This window comes from Rhizophagus irregularis, chromosome 27 (assembly GCF_026210795.1).
Source record: "Rhizophagus irregularis chromosome 27, complete sequence".
NCBI classification, from domain to species: Eukaryota; Fungi; Glomeromycota; class Glomeromycetes; order Glomerales; family Glomeraceae; genus Rhizophagus; species Rhizophagus irregularis.
The window spans coordinates 3,279,182-3,294,852 of NC_089455.1; the positions used below are offsets into that span (position 1 = coordinate 3,279,182).

Genomic DNA, 15,671 nt, shown 5'->3' on the forward strand with positions numbered 1-15,671 from the left:
CATACTGTAGGGTGGGTGATGTATACTGTAGGGTGATGTATACCGGACGTTGCCATACATTGACCACTATACGTACATACATAGCTCACATGTTTTCTATATAATCATATGAATCAGTGTTTATAGAACTTAATTAATTACTAGTCAAAATTGTAAATTTTAATAGTAAAAAATTTCTGATCAGGTTATCGAGATTTAATTTTTAAAAATTTTAAATTGCCTTTATATTTAAGTTGATATATTTCGTAAAATTATAACTTTACATCCAATATTTTAAATGTAAATTTAAAACCCTATTTAAACTGTAAATTTATATTTACAATATATAAATGTAAAGTGTGTATTATTGAAGACAAAATTATTTCAATAGAATAAATATTAAAATGCTAAATCGAATTATAATATTAAAGATCATAAAGATCAATTAAAATTAATACGCAAGAATTACAAAGTTATATTCAAAAATAAGTGTTAAAGATTGTCATATTAATATTACGTTAATATATAAAAAAAGAAATCATGAAGTTGCCTAAAATATGATAAAAAGATTTATTATATCAAATGACATCTTAAATTTAAATATATAATAATACTAAAATCTGCTTACATTCATATCGACATTGTTATGATCCAATTTTATAATCTTTGAGTGTCCATTATTGCATCTCTCAACGCGATATTTAAAGTTTGATAATTCTCTCACACCTAGTTTTTCCGCAAATTTGTCATCATGAGTAATGATAACTAGCTGAAAGTTTGATTCACCCCGACGGCTTTCTACAATACTATTACGATATTTATAGTATAATTAGTCAAATATTTAACGAATAGTTATTAAAAAGGAGAAATCACTCACCTTCTTAAGCTCTCGGACAAATTATTAATATGATTTTCATCCAAATTGGTCGTTGGCTCGTCAAGAACAAACATTCCAAAACCCTTGCTAAAGCATTCTGCTAACGCCATTCGAATAATAATTGATGCTAACATCCTTTGGCCAGCACTACATCTCCCACGCATATCAAGAACCTTTCCATTTTTCTTCATAACAACTCTATAATTGTACGATCTATTATTTTGTGTACTTTCCTGTTCAGAACGAATCTCGATACTTTCGATATCGTCTCCGTTATATGCCTTATCCCATAACTCATAGATCTTAGCGTTTATCTCCTGCATTTTTCGCGTATGGTAATTCATTAACGTGTTTTCTAATTCATTTATTAGCCGATCAATTTCAGTTATTGCCTCTTGATCACCATGTTTTATAGCCCATTGCTCTTTGAATCTTCCTTCAATATTTTTATATTGCGTTTTAAGATCATCTTTATCAAAATTAATTGAAACCTTTAACTGCTCCATATTACCCGTTATACTTGAAAATTCAGATGTCATTCTATTCTGCTCATCTTGTAAGAAAGCTAGCTTTTCTTTATAACTGGTCAAGCCTTGATTTTCAAGCTCCTGGCGAAGTTCTCTTGTTTGTTCTTGAAGCTTTTCAATTTCAACTTTAAGATATCTATATTCAATGTTGTCCTGTATATCTCTCTCTGTCTGGCGTGTTTGTCCAATTTTCATATCCAATTTGTGTATTTTATCCTTCAATTCGTTAGAATAACGCTCCTTTTCTGTGATAATTTTTTGTTTTCTTTCAACTTGTTTCGTGTATTCTCCTAATTTCTCTTTTTTACCACTACGATTATACCAAGCGATTTCTCGTTCGATCTTGGTAAAACTATTATAAAATAATTGCAATTTATTGAGTTCAGACATAATCGCATCCTCCGACTCGGATCTACGCTTACGAAATTCTTGTAATTCAGTCGTTATATCTTTAATTTCATCATCCGCTTTCATGATTTGATTAAATAATGGTGAGATTAATTTTTCTTGACAAAGAATCTCTTTATTTAATTCTTCTATTTGTTGTTGAATGCGATTACGATTATTAAAACAATTCTGCTTTTTGCATTTCTCCATTTCCAATGTATGTAAACGATTTCGCAAATCTGTTTCTTCTTTATTTCGTAATTCGCGAACATTTTTTAGCTCGTCAATATCTTTTTCAAGAGTACTAACTCTTTCTCGCAGCTCTTCTCTTTTATTTTTAGACTCGGTCGCAGATTTCATAAAAGGTTCAAGAGCATTAATTTCTCTATCAAGATCTTTTATGTCGCTCTTCAACCGAATGGTCTCCTGTATTTCTTTGTTTAATTCCATAACATTAAACATATTTTCTTGAGATTGAGATAATTTGTTATCAATTTCCATCAGTTGAAATTCGTACTCATTAGTCTCCTTTTCTTGCTCTTTAATTTGCTTTTTCAATTCACAAATTTCGGCCTGTAAACTCCTTATTGCAATATAATTTGGTTGTAAATCACGAAGACGTTGACACCATTTTTTGATATCTTCTAAATTACTCTCTTGTCTTGAACGTTCTTCAGGCAGATTAGTTGTAAATTTTTTTAGTCTCTCAATAAAGTCATTCAATTTGTCTTCGCCTGCGAATGGACGATGACATAATGGGCAATCCTTTTCTCTCTCTGTCCTATCTATATAGTGTTCATACATTTCTGATGTGCTGTAAAATAAACTCATCTCATTTTGTTTAAATTCTAATTGATCTTCTGCTTCCTTTAATAATGTTAAGTATTCTTTATTACCACATATATCCTTCAGTTTCTGCATATGATTATGGTACTCCTGATTTTTTGCTTCAACGTTCAATTTCATCATTTCAATTTTTGCCTTGATATTAGACAAATCTCGATCAACTGATTCTTTTTGTTGTTCTAGTTCTTTATTTTCGCGGTTAAAACTATTCACTCGATCATTCCAATCTCTTTCAAGTGTTTCTAAATCTGGATCTTTATTTAACAATTCCGAAAGCTTAATAGATAACAATTCCCATGTGGTTTGGATCATTGACGCTTTTTTATGCTTCTCTGATCGCTTATATTCCAACTTAGCTTGATTAGTCGTTAATTCTTGGAGACGGGTGAGCTTTTTATCTAATTCTTTATATTCTTTTTGTTTTGCATCTATACTTGAAGTAATTTTATTTATTAGATCATCCTGTACAAATTCTTCGATTTCTGACTCAACTTCTTCTAGTGAAGTATTAAGTGTAATCAAATCAGATTCAGACAATAATTCCATGCGATCAATTTCCTTTTCAAGTTTAGATTTTTTGACTATATTAGACTCTTTTGCTTTCGTAGTAGAGTCTCGAGTATGTTTTAATGAACTAAACTTTGATCTTAGCTCGTTGTTTTTATTAGTTAAAAATTCATCTTCATGTTGCAATTGTTCTCTTTCCTTTTCTAATTTATTTTTCCTTTCTTCGATTGAAGATTGTAGCAAAGATTTAAATTTCTGTATATTTTCTTCAGTAGGAAATGTAGATAACAAATTAGAGAATTGACAATCACGAATAATCGCTTGCATAAGCTCGTCTAGTTCGGAAAGTCGTTTCTCATGAGCTGTATATTCGACCTGTAAGTTAATCTTTTCAGCAGATAAATTACTGAGAGAAGATTGTAATTCGTTAAGGTCAGATCTATATTTTTTTACTTGTTGATTCATATCATCAATGGCTGTTTGCTGATTAACTCGATCACTTTCGAATTCATTCTTGAGTTTAATTAATTCCTCATCAGATTCATGATACTCGATCATTCTATTTTGTAGATCTTTAAAATTTTTTTCCTTTTGTTCTTTGGTATTAGTTAATATTTTTAGGTCTGATTCTTTATTATTTACTTCTTGAATAGTTTCTAGTAATGATCCAATTTCTTGAGCAACATCATTAATTTGATGACTGTAAGTTTTTCTTTGGCGAGTAAGTTCTTCAACCTTTTTTTTATTTTGTTCAATTCTCCTTTGTAACTTCTCAGCCCTTTCACGTTCTTTCATCAAATGATCGAAAACTACTTTGCCTTCTTTATATGATGTAGCTAGTGCTTTCCTGTCCTTTTTGACATCCGTTATTATATTAGAAAGCTTGCCGGATTCAAAAATTTCATCGAATTTTTTTTTTAGCACAGTCGGTTCAGATAACGGCCAAAGAGAGTCATCTTGATGACAAAATATAACAAAATCGAGAATAGCAGGAGGAACGCCAAGATGCGCGGGAACCGCTGAATCTAAGTCTGCACAGCGACCAGTAAGACTTGTTCTAAACCGTGAAGCTGGATCATTTATTTCCAACAAAGATTCAAGTGTTTGAAATGTTGAAACTGTTTTTCTCTGTTTCATGGACATAGACCTAGTAGCAACCACTTCTTGTCCGTCTATACCCGTGAACTCAAGTTTGATTTGAGCTTTAACTTCATTTTCGCCATATAAATTTGGGTCCATTACAAAAGTCTTTCCCCTTGAGGTACCTGGTGGACAAAGACCAGTAGTGGCATACCTCAACGCCTCTATTATAGTTGTTTTCCCAGAACCATTTGTGCCAACTATTAGCGTAAGAGGCTGATCTAAGTTTACTTCAAAACATTGCGAGGGACCAAAACAACGAATTCCTCGTATTGCGATACTATGAATCTTTGGCATTATAATTGATTAAGCCGTGTATTGAAGTTATTGAAATGACGGAAAAAAGCTATACTTCGCGTGAAATAACGAGTCATATAGATTATCACGCACTAATTGACGTTGTACAATTCACACGTGATTGATTACTGTTATTTATTTTATTTATTATATAAAATTATTTGTATAAATTGTACAATCTGGTTTTTCTATACATAAAAAAATTTGTATAAATTGTATTTATTGTATCTATAATTAATATCGATAAAACAATCGATTGTTTCGTGTATAATGCTGTAAAAACTGTTTTATTGTTGAATTTACTTTGCTTCATAACAAATTCGCTTACATTATTATTAAGTACGTTATAAAATCGTTCTTTAACTCACTTACTCGTGACGTTAAATTAGCTATGTAATCGTCGGAGATGATGCATAAACGCATTTTACGATAATAAGTATTTTATACTATTAAGAGAGAACACAAGATCAAAGACAGAAGAAACGATTTACATAATTACATTAACAAATCAATTCATGTGCCATACGGAAGATAGTTTATAAGGGCAGTAAAACTTAGCTTTGATGATTGATCCTATTGCTCCAGTTCGACTTGGGTTTGCTGTGCAAAGACATCTATTAATTGAGTTTGTGGCAATCCTGAAAAATCAACTCCACCTGTCGCTGGTGAATAATAATAGTAATGAGCAATGGGAATCAAGGGGGTAAAGCCTCGACGATTTCGATACTTTGTTGCTTGCTTCATTCTTCAACTTGACGCAGTGATGTTACCGCAGTAGCAGTAGCTAGCTTCGGATCTTGATTTTTATACTTTTCAACAAATTCATCCAGAATTCTTATATAATGCTTGAAAAGCTATATAAGGCTCACGAAAGACTGTTCCCCGATTTTTACAGTGAAAAAGTATCTTCCTTACATACCTACATCAGGTTGTCGAGATGATGAAATTGTAGTAACCGAATCTAGTAACCGAACTCTTTCTAGCAATTTCATTTCACATTCATTCCACTGTGGAACGATATGCTGCTTCTTGTTAATGTTGACTCTCGAATTGCCTCGCCGTCAACTTTATCCCAAAAATGGCAATGAGTAAAAGCAGTTATATTTTATAAGCCCTGGATACAATATTGAGAGTTTCAACAGCTTTAGCAGCGGCTTCCATTCTTTGCATCCTTTACTCCGTATTTCTCGCCTGATACCAATTGTTTCAGAGACTAACTATTTCCTTTGATTCCGGCTTTTTCTCTAAAGATTATTCAGATTGTCGTAATATTAGTTCTTTGATAAAAATGATTCACATTTGGTCAAGAGAATATTTCATCTGAGAAGAAGGTTTGTCCTGAATGAATGACAGGTTTTTATTTGTACTTAATTTCTTCATGGGACGCGCAAGTGCAAGTTTAGTTTACCATGATCAACCGACGCAGTTATTTATTTCAAAACCCGCAGCAATGAGGCAGAGTCACATGAACACTCTTTTTTTTTTGCCCTAGATTTTTGCAAGCTTCTCATCTTACAAAATTATCGTTATTCTCGACTTTCATCATGAAGTATGTATTGAAATATGAATTTATTACTGGTTAAATAAGAAAGATTGTAAAAATACTGTGATATAAGTACTAAATGGGGTTTTCATTGAAAATTCACAATAAGAATTGAGACCGATTCCTTCAGTAGCAACAAGATCTACCCGGGCAAAGGCAAACTTTATGTCCGGACAGATAATAGGGTTAGGATTTTAAGCTTATTTTTAGAAAATGAATATATTTTAATTTAGTGTGATGGATGAAAATTATCACACGAAATCAATAAAAAATTTATTTTGGTTGAATTTATTTCGAGAATAAAGGATATATTATAATAAACAAAATTATTCAATTATTAGGTCTTTCGATTTGTTGGATCAAAATCCGAATCTTTGTTCCTACAACGAAAGAATCCACGTAAAATAAGTTGGACACAGGTTTACCGTCGTATGCATAAGAAAGGTATTACTGAGGAAGTTGCAAAAAAACGTACACGCCGTACGGTCAAACATCAAAGAGCTATTGTCGGTACAACTTGGGAAGCTATACGTGCTAAACGAAACCAAAAACCTGAAGTAAGAGAAGCTGCTAGACAAACCGCTCTACGTGAAGCTAAAGAGAAAAAGAAAGCCGATCAAGCAAAAAGAAAAGCCGACAAAGCTAAGGTTTGAAAATTTTATTCGATCGATTTTCTAAAATGTTTTAATCTAACGTTTCTGATTTGTATATTATAAGACTGCTCAAGCTACTTCTCGTGGGCAATCTAAAATTTCTAAGCAACAAGCTCGTGGAGCTCCTCAAAAAGTTGCCGCAAAGAGCCGTTAAATAAATTTCATAATAATAATATTATTAAATAGCTTAGATATGTTTTTACATTAATAAAATTATATTATTATTCGATATTCTACTCAATTTCTCAATTTAATTCATTGCCCAATGATTTATTGAAATAACACCCTAGACGAGCTATATAAATTCTATTGATTATTATTCATTTTGAAGTATTATGTCAAGAGATGAACACACTTTATCTAAACAATCAATTTTCTCTACCGATTTTTACTTAAAATAATTTAATAAATACCCAATTATTTATAAGTTTTATACATTATCTACTAATAATAAAAACTCATGCAGTATAAGGTTAAAACCTCTGAAATCTGTATCATACCCGGGGTAACTATGGCCCCCGTTTATACATGTTCCTATTACATACATTTTAAAATTTAAACTGCGAATTTGGAAACTCTGACAATTGTGAACACAAACTGAAGTTAATCTGATTTTTCAATGTTCATAATACATACTAATCATGCTAACCAATACTAGTTACTGTTGAAAAACGCAGAAAACGCAGAAAACGCAGAAAACGCGAAAACGCGGTCTAATAAAAAAAAAAAATTTACCAAATTTAATCTTTTTTTTTTATACGTTTTTGTGAAATCTACACTAACATATTTATTTTTATTAATACGCGTTTTTAGTTTAATTCATAAATGACGCGTTTTTTGTAAACGAACGCGTAAATTTAAACAACTTCTTTAGGGTACACCCCCATTTTACGATTAATGTTTGAAAGATATTTAAACCCTTCGTTTTGGTCGACTTTTCTCAAACAATTACGATATATCTTCTTCTAAATTTTACACAAATTTACATAATGTACAGTTCAATAAAAAATGTCTACAACTAACAATAACTCGATTTTCTTTTCGTCTCTTGATGATGTCTCTTTATCTCCTTTGAAACTTTCTAATCTTAACTCCCAAGGACGGACACAACCAAGGTCGTTCCCCGTTCTGCTGCAGCCTAAACTTCAAAGACCTACACTTTTTTCGTTATTGGGGTCAACAAAAAGCTGTCCAAGAAATTCCTTGATTCAAGAACTTGATTTTAGTTACGTATCTAATACGGCTCTAAAACCATATAGTGAACGTACTTCTGTCGTGATTGACCAAGCGTGGGCACGTACATCAGCAACACCGACTCCATACACGGACGAACACTTCACTGATAAAGGCGTGTGGAAAGCTCAAGTAACTCCTATATCACAACGTAATTTTGTTAGTCCTGTGTACCAACTTTTGGATAATACGTCTTCAGAGTCTTCGCCAGTTGAAAAACATTCTCCCGATATTAACAAAGAGTGTTTACATGATAATACTAATATTACACAAAAGCCAACTCCAGAGCGTAATAATGTTCTTTCTGTTCTTTCTGTTCTTTCTGAGAACCAGTTACACCAACAGCATTTGGATACAAATCAAGAATTAATACAAGCTCAACAACATTCTCCATTTATTAAATTTATTAAGCAATCGCGTACTCATACTAATATTTCACAAAGGTCATCTGGAATGGTAGAGCATAATATTATTATTCCTGAACATGACATAATACAAGAACATACACCGGCTCACCAACGCTCACCTTTTGTTATCAATAAAAAATGGTCACATAACTCTAATACTCTACAAGAACCTACTCCCATGGCTGAATGTCGTTATTCTGAGCAAGGATTTAACCGACTTTCTCACACACCTCAAGGCTCATCAGGTCGCTCTTCATTCGATACTGATCAAGGTTGGCCACAAATGTCACCTACAGAAGGTTATGCACAACTTCCTCCAATAATGATTCCTGATCGGGAGTTAGACCAACGAGCTTCCATCGTAATCCCAGAGCATGAAATTAACCAACAATCTAATATACAGCCTCGTATACAATGCCTCCTACAATCTTATTCACAAGCCGAATCAGCATCAACTACTCTTCTGACACTCAATCAACGTCTAAAACAAGAACAAGCAAATAAAGAGAATGAATTTGAAAGCAAAGAATTTGCATGTTCTGAATGTGATAAAATATACAAAGGAAAGAATGCGCGCTCAATTTTGCGTCGACATCTTAAAGATAAACACAAGATAGAACAACCAAGAGGCACACGCTGGGATAATGACCCAAATCGTCCTAAAACGGACGAAGAACGACGACAAAGAATGTTAGAGTCAAAGCGAAGGTAAATATATAATTTGTTATAACTTATTGGATAAACCTAATTTTATCGTTTATTTGTTTATAGATCTGCATTAAAGGCTCGTGAAAGGAAGAATAATCAAAGAGTCATGATGCAACAAACAAACAATAGTCAACCAGTATCACAACGAAGTGAACTTTACCCCGTTTCAAAGGCAGAACTCTCGTTAATTTTGTCCCCTCCACGAACACCAAGGAATTTGTGTTCATCGCCAGTACATTACAAAATTCAGTAGGAAATTCTCATGGGAAACTTTGCTTTTTATTTTGCAACTAGTAAAATGTTCGGTTGCGAGGAAAGGAAATTAATTTTGTTTACAAATTTATTTCCTTTTTTATGTACAATGTTTACAACTTTATTCTTTTGTTACAAGAAACATTTGTAAAAAAACTTTTAAAATTAATAATAATATAATAATAATAATAATAAAATACGTTAGGGATTAGTTATTCTCTTTCGAAAAAATTGTAAATTATTCCTAGAGATTTATTGAGCATGAGTATGAAGAATAATAATTAAGGAATAGATCAATAATCGTTATACTGACCGCATTCTAGTTCTGGCCTAGGTTATCTGACTAATTTCAGTAAAAAAACTTGCATAATTATATATTTAACATATTTATGTTTAATGTTTTTAATGGAAATATATATTCACACCTCGATATAATGACCTCTTGAGATATTTTGTTTTTTATCTCGCTAATTTTGGTTTCATCTCGGAAAAGTGGACTTAGGGATTCGCATATCATATGACCTAGGCTCCGCATACTTTCACGTTATATATCTGAAAAATTAATAGTATCTCGTCTCCAATTCGGCGAATTTATCTAACAATAGTTAAATTTTTAATAAAATATGCATAATTTATAATTAATTACGAATATTTTTTTATTTTCTAAAAGTTTAATTTTACTAGGGCCGCTAAAAGTCGAAAAAAAGTTATGTATATTATAGTCGAAAAAAAAAAAGAGGAAAAAGGAGGAAAATAATAAATGGTGACACAAATGACCATTTTTACCATTTTTAATAGTAAGGTAAACTAGTTTTAAGATTTAACAAAAGTCTAACCCTTAATTAAAAATGTTTAAACAATATCCAAGTCCAAAGTCTAAAGTCTAAACTGTAATAAATTAATAGCTAATAGAAAAACAAAAATATATTAAAGCAACTTTTTAAAACAAAAATTACAATAATATTAGCTAATAATACTTAAAAAGATAATCAAAAAAAATTTTTTAGTAAATTATATATCTTTCAATAAATAATAAAATATAAATTATTATACTATATAATTTATATAATAAAGTTTTGCATTTTGCTATATGTTTTGCAATTTTTTATTTTCAAATATTTTTAGCAAAACTGTTTAAATAGGTTTAATAGGACTCGGACATCTCTAAAACAGGTTATAAGTCACACTTTTAGCAAATTGGCCCATTTTTTAAAGGGCTCAAAAAATCATTTTTTGTAAATATCTTGGCATCCAGTGATCCAATTTTTTTAAAAAAAATTGTAGAGCTAAATGAGAGCTACAAAATAAAAAAATGTTCATCAAAATTGAATCACTGGATGCTGAAATATTTACAAAAAACAATTTTTTGAGTTTTAGCGAAAGTGGTGTTTTTGGCCAAAAGTCAGTTATGACCTTTATATTAGATGTCCAGGGTCCTGGTTTAATTTAAACAGTTACTGTATCTAAACTTGTAAATTTTATTTACAATCTTATTAATAAGGTATTATATAAAAATTATTGCAGTAGTTAAAATATTTAAAATATTTCTTTTTATTATTAAAATACAAATTTGCTTAATTGCTTTTAAGTTTTATAACAAATAGATAGATTAAAAATAAAGTTATATTTGAATATTTTATTTTATTATTCAATGCAAAGTAAAGAACTATATATATATTTAAAAAACTATACTAAATATATTACATAATGATATTTAATTATTTGTATATAAATTATATTATTGGAATTTTATGTTATATAAAAAATAAATAAAATAAAAATATATTAGATAAGATTTACTTATAGACATTTTTTTAGTAATATGAAATTTTAAAATTGAATTTTAAAACTAATAATTTTTATAAATTTTTTTTTAATGTAATTTAATACTTTATAATAATTTTTAAAAATAATTTCCAATAAAAAAAAATTTATAAATAAGAATTCTTTTCATTAATATTTATATTATATATGTAGCCAAAACCTTCTAAATATATATTTGAATCTAAAATCTAAAGCTCTAATCTGAAACTAATACCAAAACTTAAAACTTTAGTTATAATTATATATAAATTAAACCTATTTTTTACTATAAACTAAAAGTCTGAAATTATTTTTATTATGAACTATATCATGATGTTGAACTAATTAAAACCTTATGTTTACCAAATAGTAATATTTAATAAGTATTAAAATTTTATATTTATTAAGCAATAAATGCTTAATATATTAAATAAATACTAAATTTTAATATGACTTTTTCTATACACACCCCTACCATAAATTACCAGATTTTTTTACTATTTGTAGAATTTATGCGTAAAATTCAAAATTTTATATATATATGAAAAAATTTTTTCACTTAATAATTAAATATTTTTTTTTCTTAAAATAAAATATCAAATATGAAGTTTTATTATATAAAAAATTTAGACCAATAAAATTAATATTTAGTATGTCCACCTTTAGCCTTTATTACTGCGCTTAATACGGTAGGTAAAGCTTAAAATTAGGTGGTGTAATGTTTCTATGCTTATTTTTCTCCATTTCTCCTGTACTACACTAATTAACTCCTGTTTAGATTTAGGCAAAGGCTTCCTTTTTTGTACCTGATGATCCAAATGGTCCCACAAGTTCTCAATCGGGTTTAGATCTGGGCTTTGCGCCACCCAGTCTAACATTGGAACATTATGCGTTCTCATCTACCAAATACTATAATTTGATGTATGACATGAAGCTCCATCTTGCTGAAATATGGAATCAGGGTAATTATTTACCCATGATATAAAGTGATTAGCTAAAACGTTGACGTAATCATCAGAATTCATGTTTCCATCAATCACAACCAAAGGTCCCACTCCATGCCAGCCAAAACAACCCCAAAACATCACTGAACCCCCTCCAAACTTAACTGTAGGTTGAATACAATCTTTATTGTAGGCTTCTCCAGGACTTCTCCACACTTTTACTCGGCCATCTGATTCAAAAAGAGCAAATCTTAATTCGTCAGACCATACTACCTGTTTCTACTCATCTTCCCAATTTCATTTTTCTCTAGCCCATCTCAATCGATCTTTTCGTTGTTTTTCAGTTAAAAGAGGTTTCTTACATGTAAAATAACTGCTAATACCTACTCCATGAAGATATCTTCTGACTGTACTTTGATGCAAAGTTGTGTTAAGGCTGGAGTTTAATCTGTTTGTTATATCACCTAGAGGAGAAAACCGATCAGTACGAACAATACGTCGTAGAACTTGTGTATCACGTTGAGTTAAAATTTTTGCCCACCCAGAACGTTTCTCAGGTATTGCAGAGCCCGTTTCTTTATATCTTTTGATAGTATCACTTACTGTACTGGTAGGTATATCAAGCTGAGTGGAAATAATTTTTTGTTTGACGCCACTCAAATAAGCACCAATAATTCACTCACGTTTAGTTGCTGACAGTTCGTTTCCACGCATTTAAGACTAGAAGAGTAACAAAAACATTTTTTTTTTTATTTCTTTGTTTATATGTGTGATAGGGAGAAATCGCAGATTGTGACACTGATGTGCTGATTCACGTGACAAAAATCCGGTAATTTATGGTAGGGGTGTGTATGTATACTAGTGTGCGAAATATATATGGATCACGTGTTTATCAGCATAGCAGACATCCCCAATTTTGCTGATCATTTGCTGATCATTTATCAATCATTTATTCAATTATATCATATAATAAATGCCGTTATTGAAAATTTTACATAATAATATATGCTTAAAATTTACAAAAAACTTAAACTTGGTTATAATTTGTTGTATATTAAATTTATTTGAATTGGATTGTTATTGAGTGATTTTTATTAGTAGCAACTTTTTAACTTTTATTATTTTAAATTTTAATAAAAATAATTAGTAGTTAGTAGCATATATTTTATGGTATTATTTATTAAATTTTGTGATTTATTTAATTTCATGGCATTAATTTACTTAATTTCGTGGCATTAATTTCATGGTATTTACTTAATTTTGTGACACTGATTTATTTGATATTTATTTATTTATTTTGCAAAATTATTCGTTAAATACCTTACTAATAAAAAATCTGTTTAATGAAACGTATTACTGTTTTATTTTTACTATATATTATATATAAGATAAAGAATATTTGTGCAAAGTTTCAAGTTTTGCCCATGCATATTCACTTTCGTCTATCAATTTTTGTCTAATGATCCACAAAAATGACTGAATTATCACATACAAAAAATGCGTTATTGTAATATAAAAAATTATACTAATAATTACATAATTGAAATTATATGATAATTAGTACTTATCTTGGATTTCCATTATTTTTTTGCCACATTATTTATTTTAAAATTATTTATGGCTTTTCAACAAGTTTTTAAAATCTGGAATTATATGATCAGCAAATGATCGGTAAGGTGATATAAGCATGTTCGCTATGCTATGTTTATCATACTTTTTTTTGGTGATCTGCAAAAAAATTCCTTTTTTTGGAATTTTGTGTAATGAATTTTCATTTTTACCTAAGAATAAAAATGCCTTTTTTTGGGTTGTGTAATGTTATTCTAATTTCTAAAAAATGGAAATTCTAGTAAATTTTGGCTGGAATTATAAATTTGGCCGAAATTATGGGAAGCGACATATAATATGTGACAAATAAGGTTTTTTTTACTGAAAAAATTCTAAGTCCCTAGAATAAATAGTAAAAATGGAAAACTAAAAGGGTGTGACACGGGTGACAAATTAATGTTATGTAACCTGTATTTCGCACACTAGTGTATTTTAAGAAATTTTCTTTTAATATTTATTAATCATTTAATTTTTTAAGTATTTTAAATAAATATTTAAATTAATTTAAAACTAAAAAGAGCTATTCACAAAAAGCATTATATAAAGTTATAGTAAAAAAATGAAGTGTTAATAAGGTTTGCAATTTCTATTTATTCTATTAATTTTTTTTTTTTTAACTGCAATATATTTGAATATTTTATTTTAGATCAAAAAAATAAATTTGATATATATATATATATGAAAAAAGAACTAATCTAATTTATTAAGTACTAAACCATCTATTAATTCATGATGAAGCAATCATGTATATACTGTCAATTAAAATACAAGTAAGTCTTTCTTAAAGAAGTTCTTTCTTAGAAAAGAAATCCTCCTTCTAGTCTACATCTTATAAATACTTCAAAAGATTTACTGTAACTGCAATACAAAATCCAGAGTAAAAAAAATGAAAAAAAAGGAGTAATAAAATAAATGAATTTCAGCTAAAATAATAAGTTGAGTTTATCATCATTATTAAAATTTTTTTTGCATGTATTAATTCCATTTATTCTATTAGATCATTAATATATTTTTTTTTTTTAAATGTTGAATCATGTACCATTTTATTAGAATATATTTGGACTACATAATAATCACAAATATTCTATGAATGATACTTCCAGCTTCAGGCCAGTCTGATCAACCATTAGATATTATATTACCAATAAAATTAAAATTAAGAATAAAAGTAACCAAAAAGCATAGCAAAATAATATACCATAATCTAAAAGTATAAACAAAAATAAAACATTAAAAGAAAAATAAAAACAAAATTAAAAATAAAAATAAAATTAACAATAATTAACAAATTATATGTCTAAAATTATAAATAAAAATAAATATAAATAATAAAAGAATAAAAATATTATTTTTATATCTATTAATCCAATAATTTTTTGTTCATGTATAACGTAATCTTATCAACTTTCTTTTTTATTGGAATCCAATCCTCACATATGTATTTCCTTACAAAGGTGTCCATAGATTTCTTTACCAAAGAGACTGATTTTTGTAATTGATCTACTTTTCCCATTTGTAAATCTTTAACTTTATTTGTAAGTTAATTTGAATTGTCCTTTACTTTGAATTCTGAAAGTTGATTTGAATTGTCCTTTGCTTTGGATTCTGAAGTAATTTTATCTGTTCGAAAAATACCTTCTCTTTTTTCCCATAAAATAACTTATTCATATCTTGGTTTCCATATTAATTCTTTAAATGCTAAAATGAATCGAATTAAAATGTTGGCCATAAGTGTCTGTACCTCAGCAAGAGATATCTTGAAGTCTTTTTGTAATCTTATTGTTAGACAAGTTTCAACTTTTACTTCTAATGCCAAATATTGAAACTTTTGAAATTTTTCTGATTTTGCTGTAATTCCTAATATGTTTTGTAATACTTTCTAATAAAATCTTCACCTTGACATCTAAATAGTTTTTGTTTCAAATATATAATTATAGATTCTTTTGTTGTAATTTCCAAT

At 29.0% G+C, this 15,671-nt stretch overlaps 4 protein-coding genes across 4 annotated transcripts; 2 read left to right on the forward strand and 2 right to left on the reverse strand.

Moving 5' to 3' along the window:
• Positions 1-162: 162 nt before the first annotated feature.
• OCT59_018604 (uncharacterized protein) lies at positions 163-4,600 on the reverse strand. Its single transcript, XM_066148881.1, has 3 exons — positions 857-4,600; positions 608-785; positions 163-529 (listed from the first exon to the last, which is right to left on the reverse strand). Exons 1-3 carry the CDS (start codon positions 4,558-4,560, stop codon positions 518-520), a joined length of 3,894 nt encoding a protein of 1,297 aa, XP_066004768.1. The 5' UTR covers positions 4,561-4,600; the 3' UTR covers positions 163-517.
• Positions 4,601-5,300: 700 nt separating this feature from the next.
• OCT59_018605 (uncharacterized protein) lies at positions 5,301-5,730 on the reverse strand (the record flags this gene model as incomplete). The annotated part of the gene is made up of 3 exons (XM_066148882.1): positions 5,301-5,414; positions 5,484-5,588; positions 5,683-5,730. 3 exons carry the CDS (start codon positions 5,728-5,730, stop codon positions 5,301-5,303), a joined length of 267 nt encoding a protein of 88 aa, XP_066004769.1.
• Positions 5,731-6,020: 290 nt separating this feature from the next.
• Positions 6,021-7,183, forward strand: OCT59_018606 (60S ribosomal protein eL24). Its single transcript, XM_025314181.2, has 4 exons — positions 6,021-6,109; positions 6,213-6,288; positions 6,445-6,750; positions 6,821-7,183. Exons 1-4 carry the CDS (start codon positions 6,105-6,107, stop codon positions 6,908-6,910), a joined length of 477 nt encoding a protein of 158 aa, XP_025185794.1. The 5' UTR covers positions 6,021-6,104; the 3' UTR covers positions 6,911-7,183.
• A 515-nt stretch (positions 7,184-7,698) lies between these two features.
• On the forward strand, positions 7,699-9,593 carry OCT59_018607 (uncharacterized protein). The gene is made up of 2 exons (XM_025314182.2): positions 7,699-9,104; positions 9,168-9,593. Exons 1-2 carry the CDS (start codon positions 7,765-7,767, stop codon positions 9,355-9,357), a joined length of 1,530 nt encoding a protein of 509 aa, XP_025185795.1. The 5' UTR covers positions 7,699-7,764; the 3' UTR covers positions 9,358-9,593.
• The last annotated feature ends 6,078 nt before the right edge of the window (positions 9,594-15,671 follow it).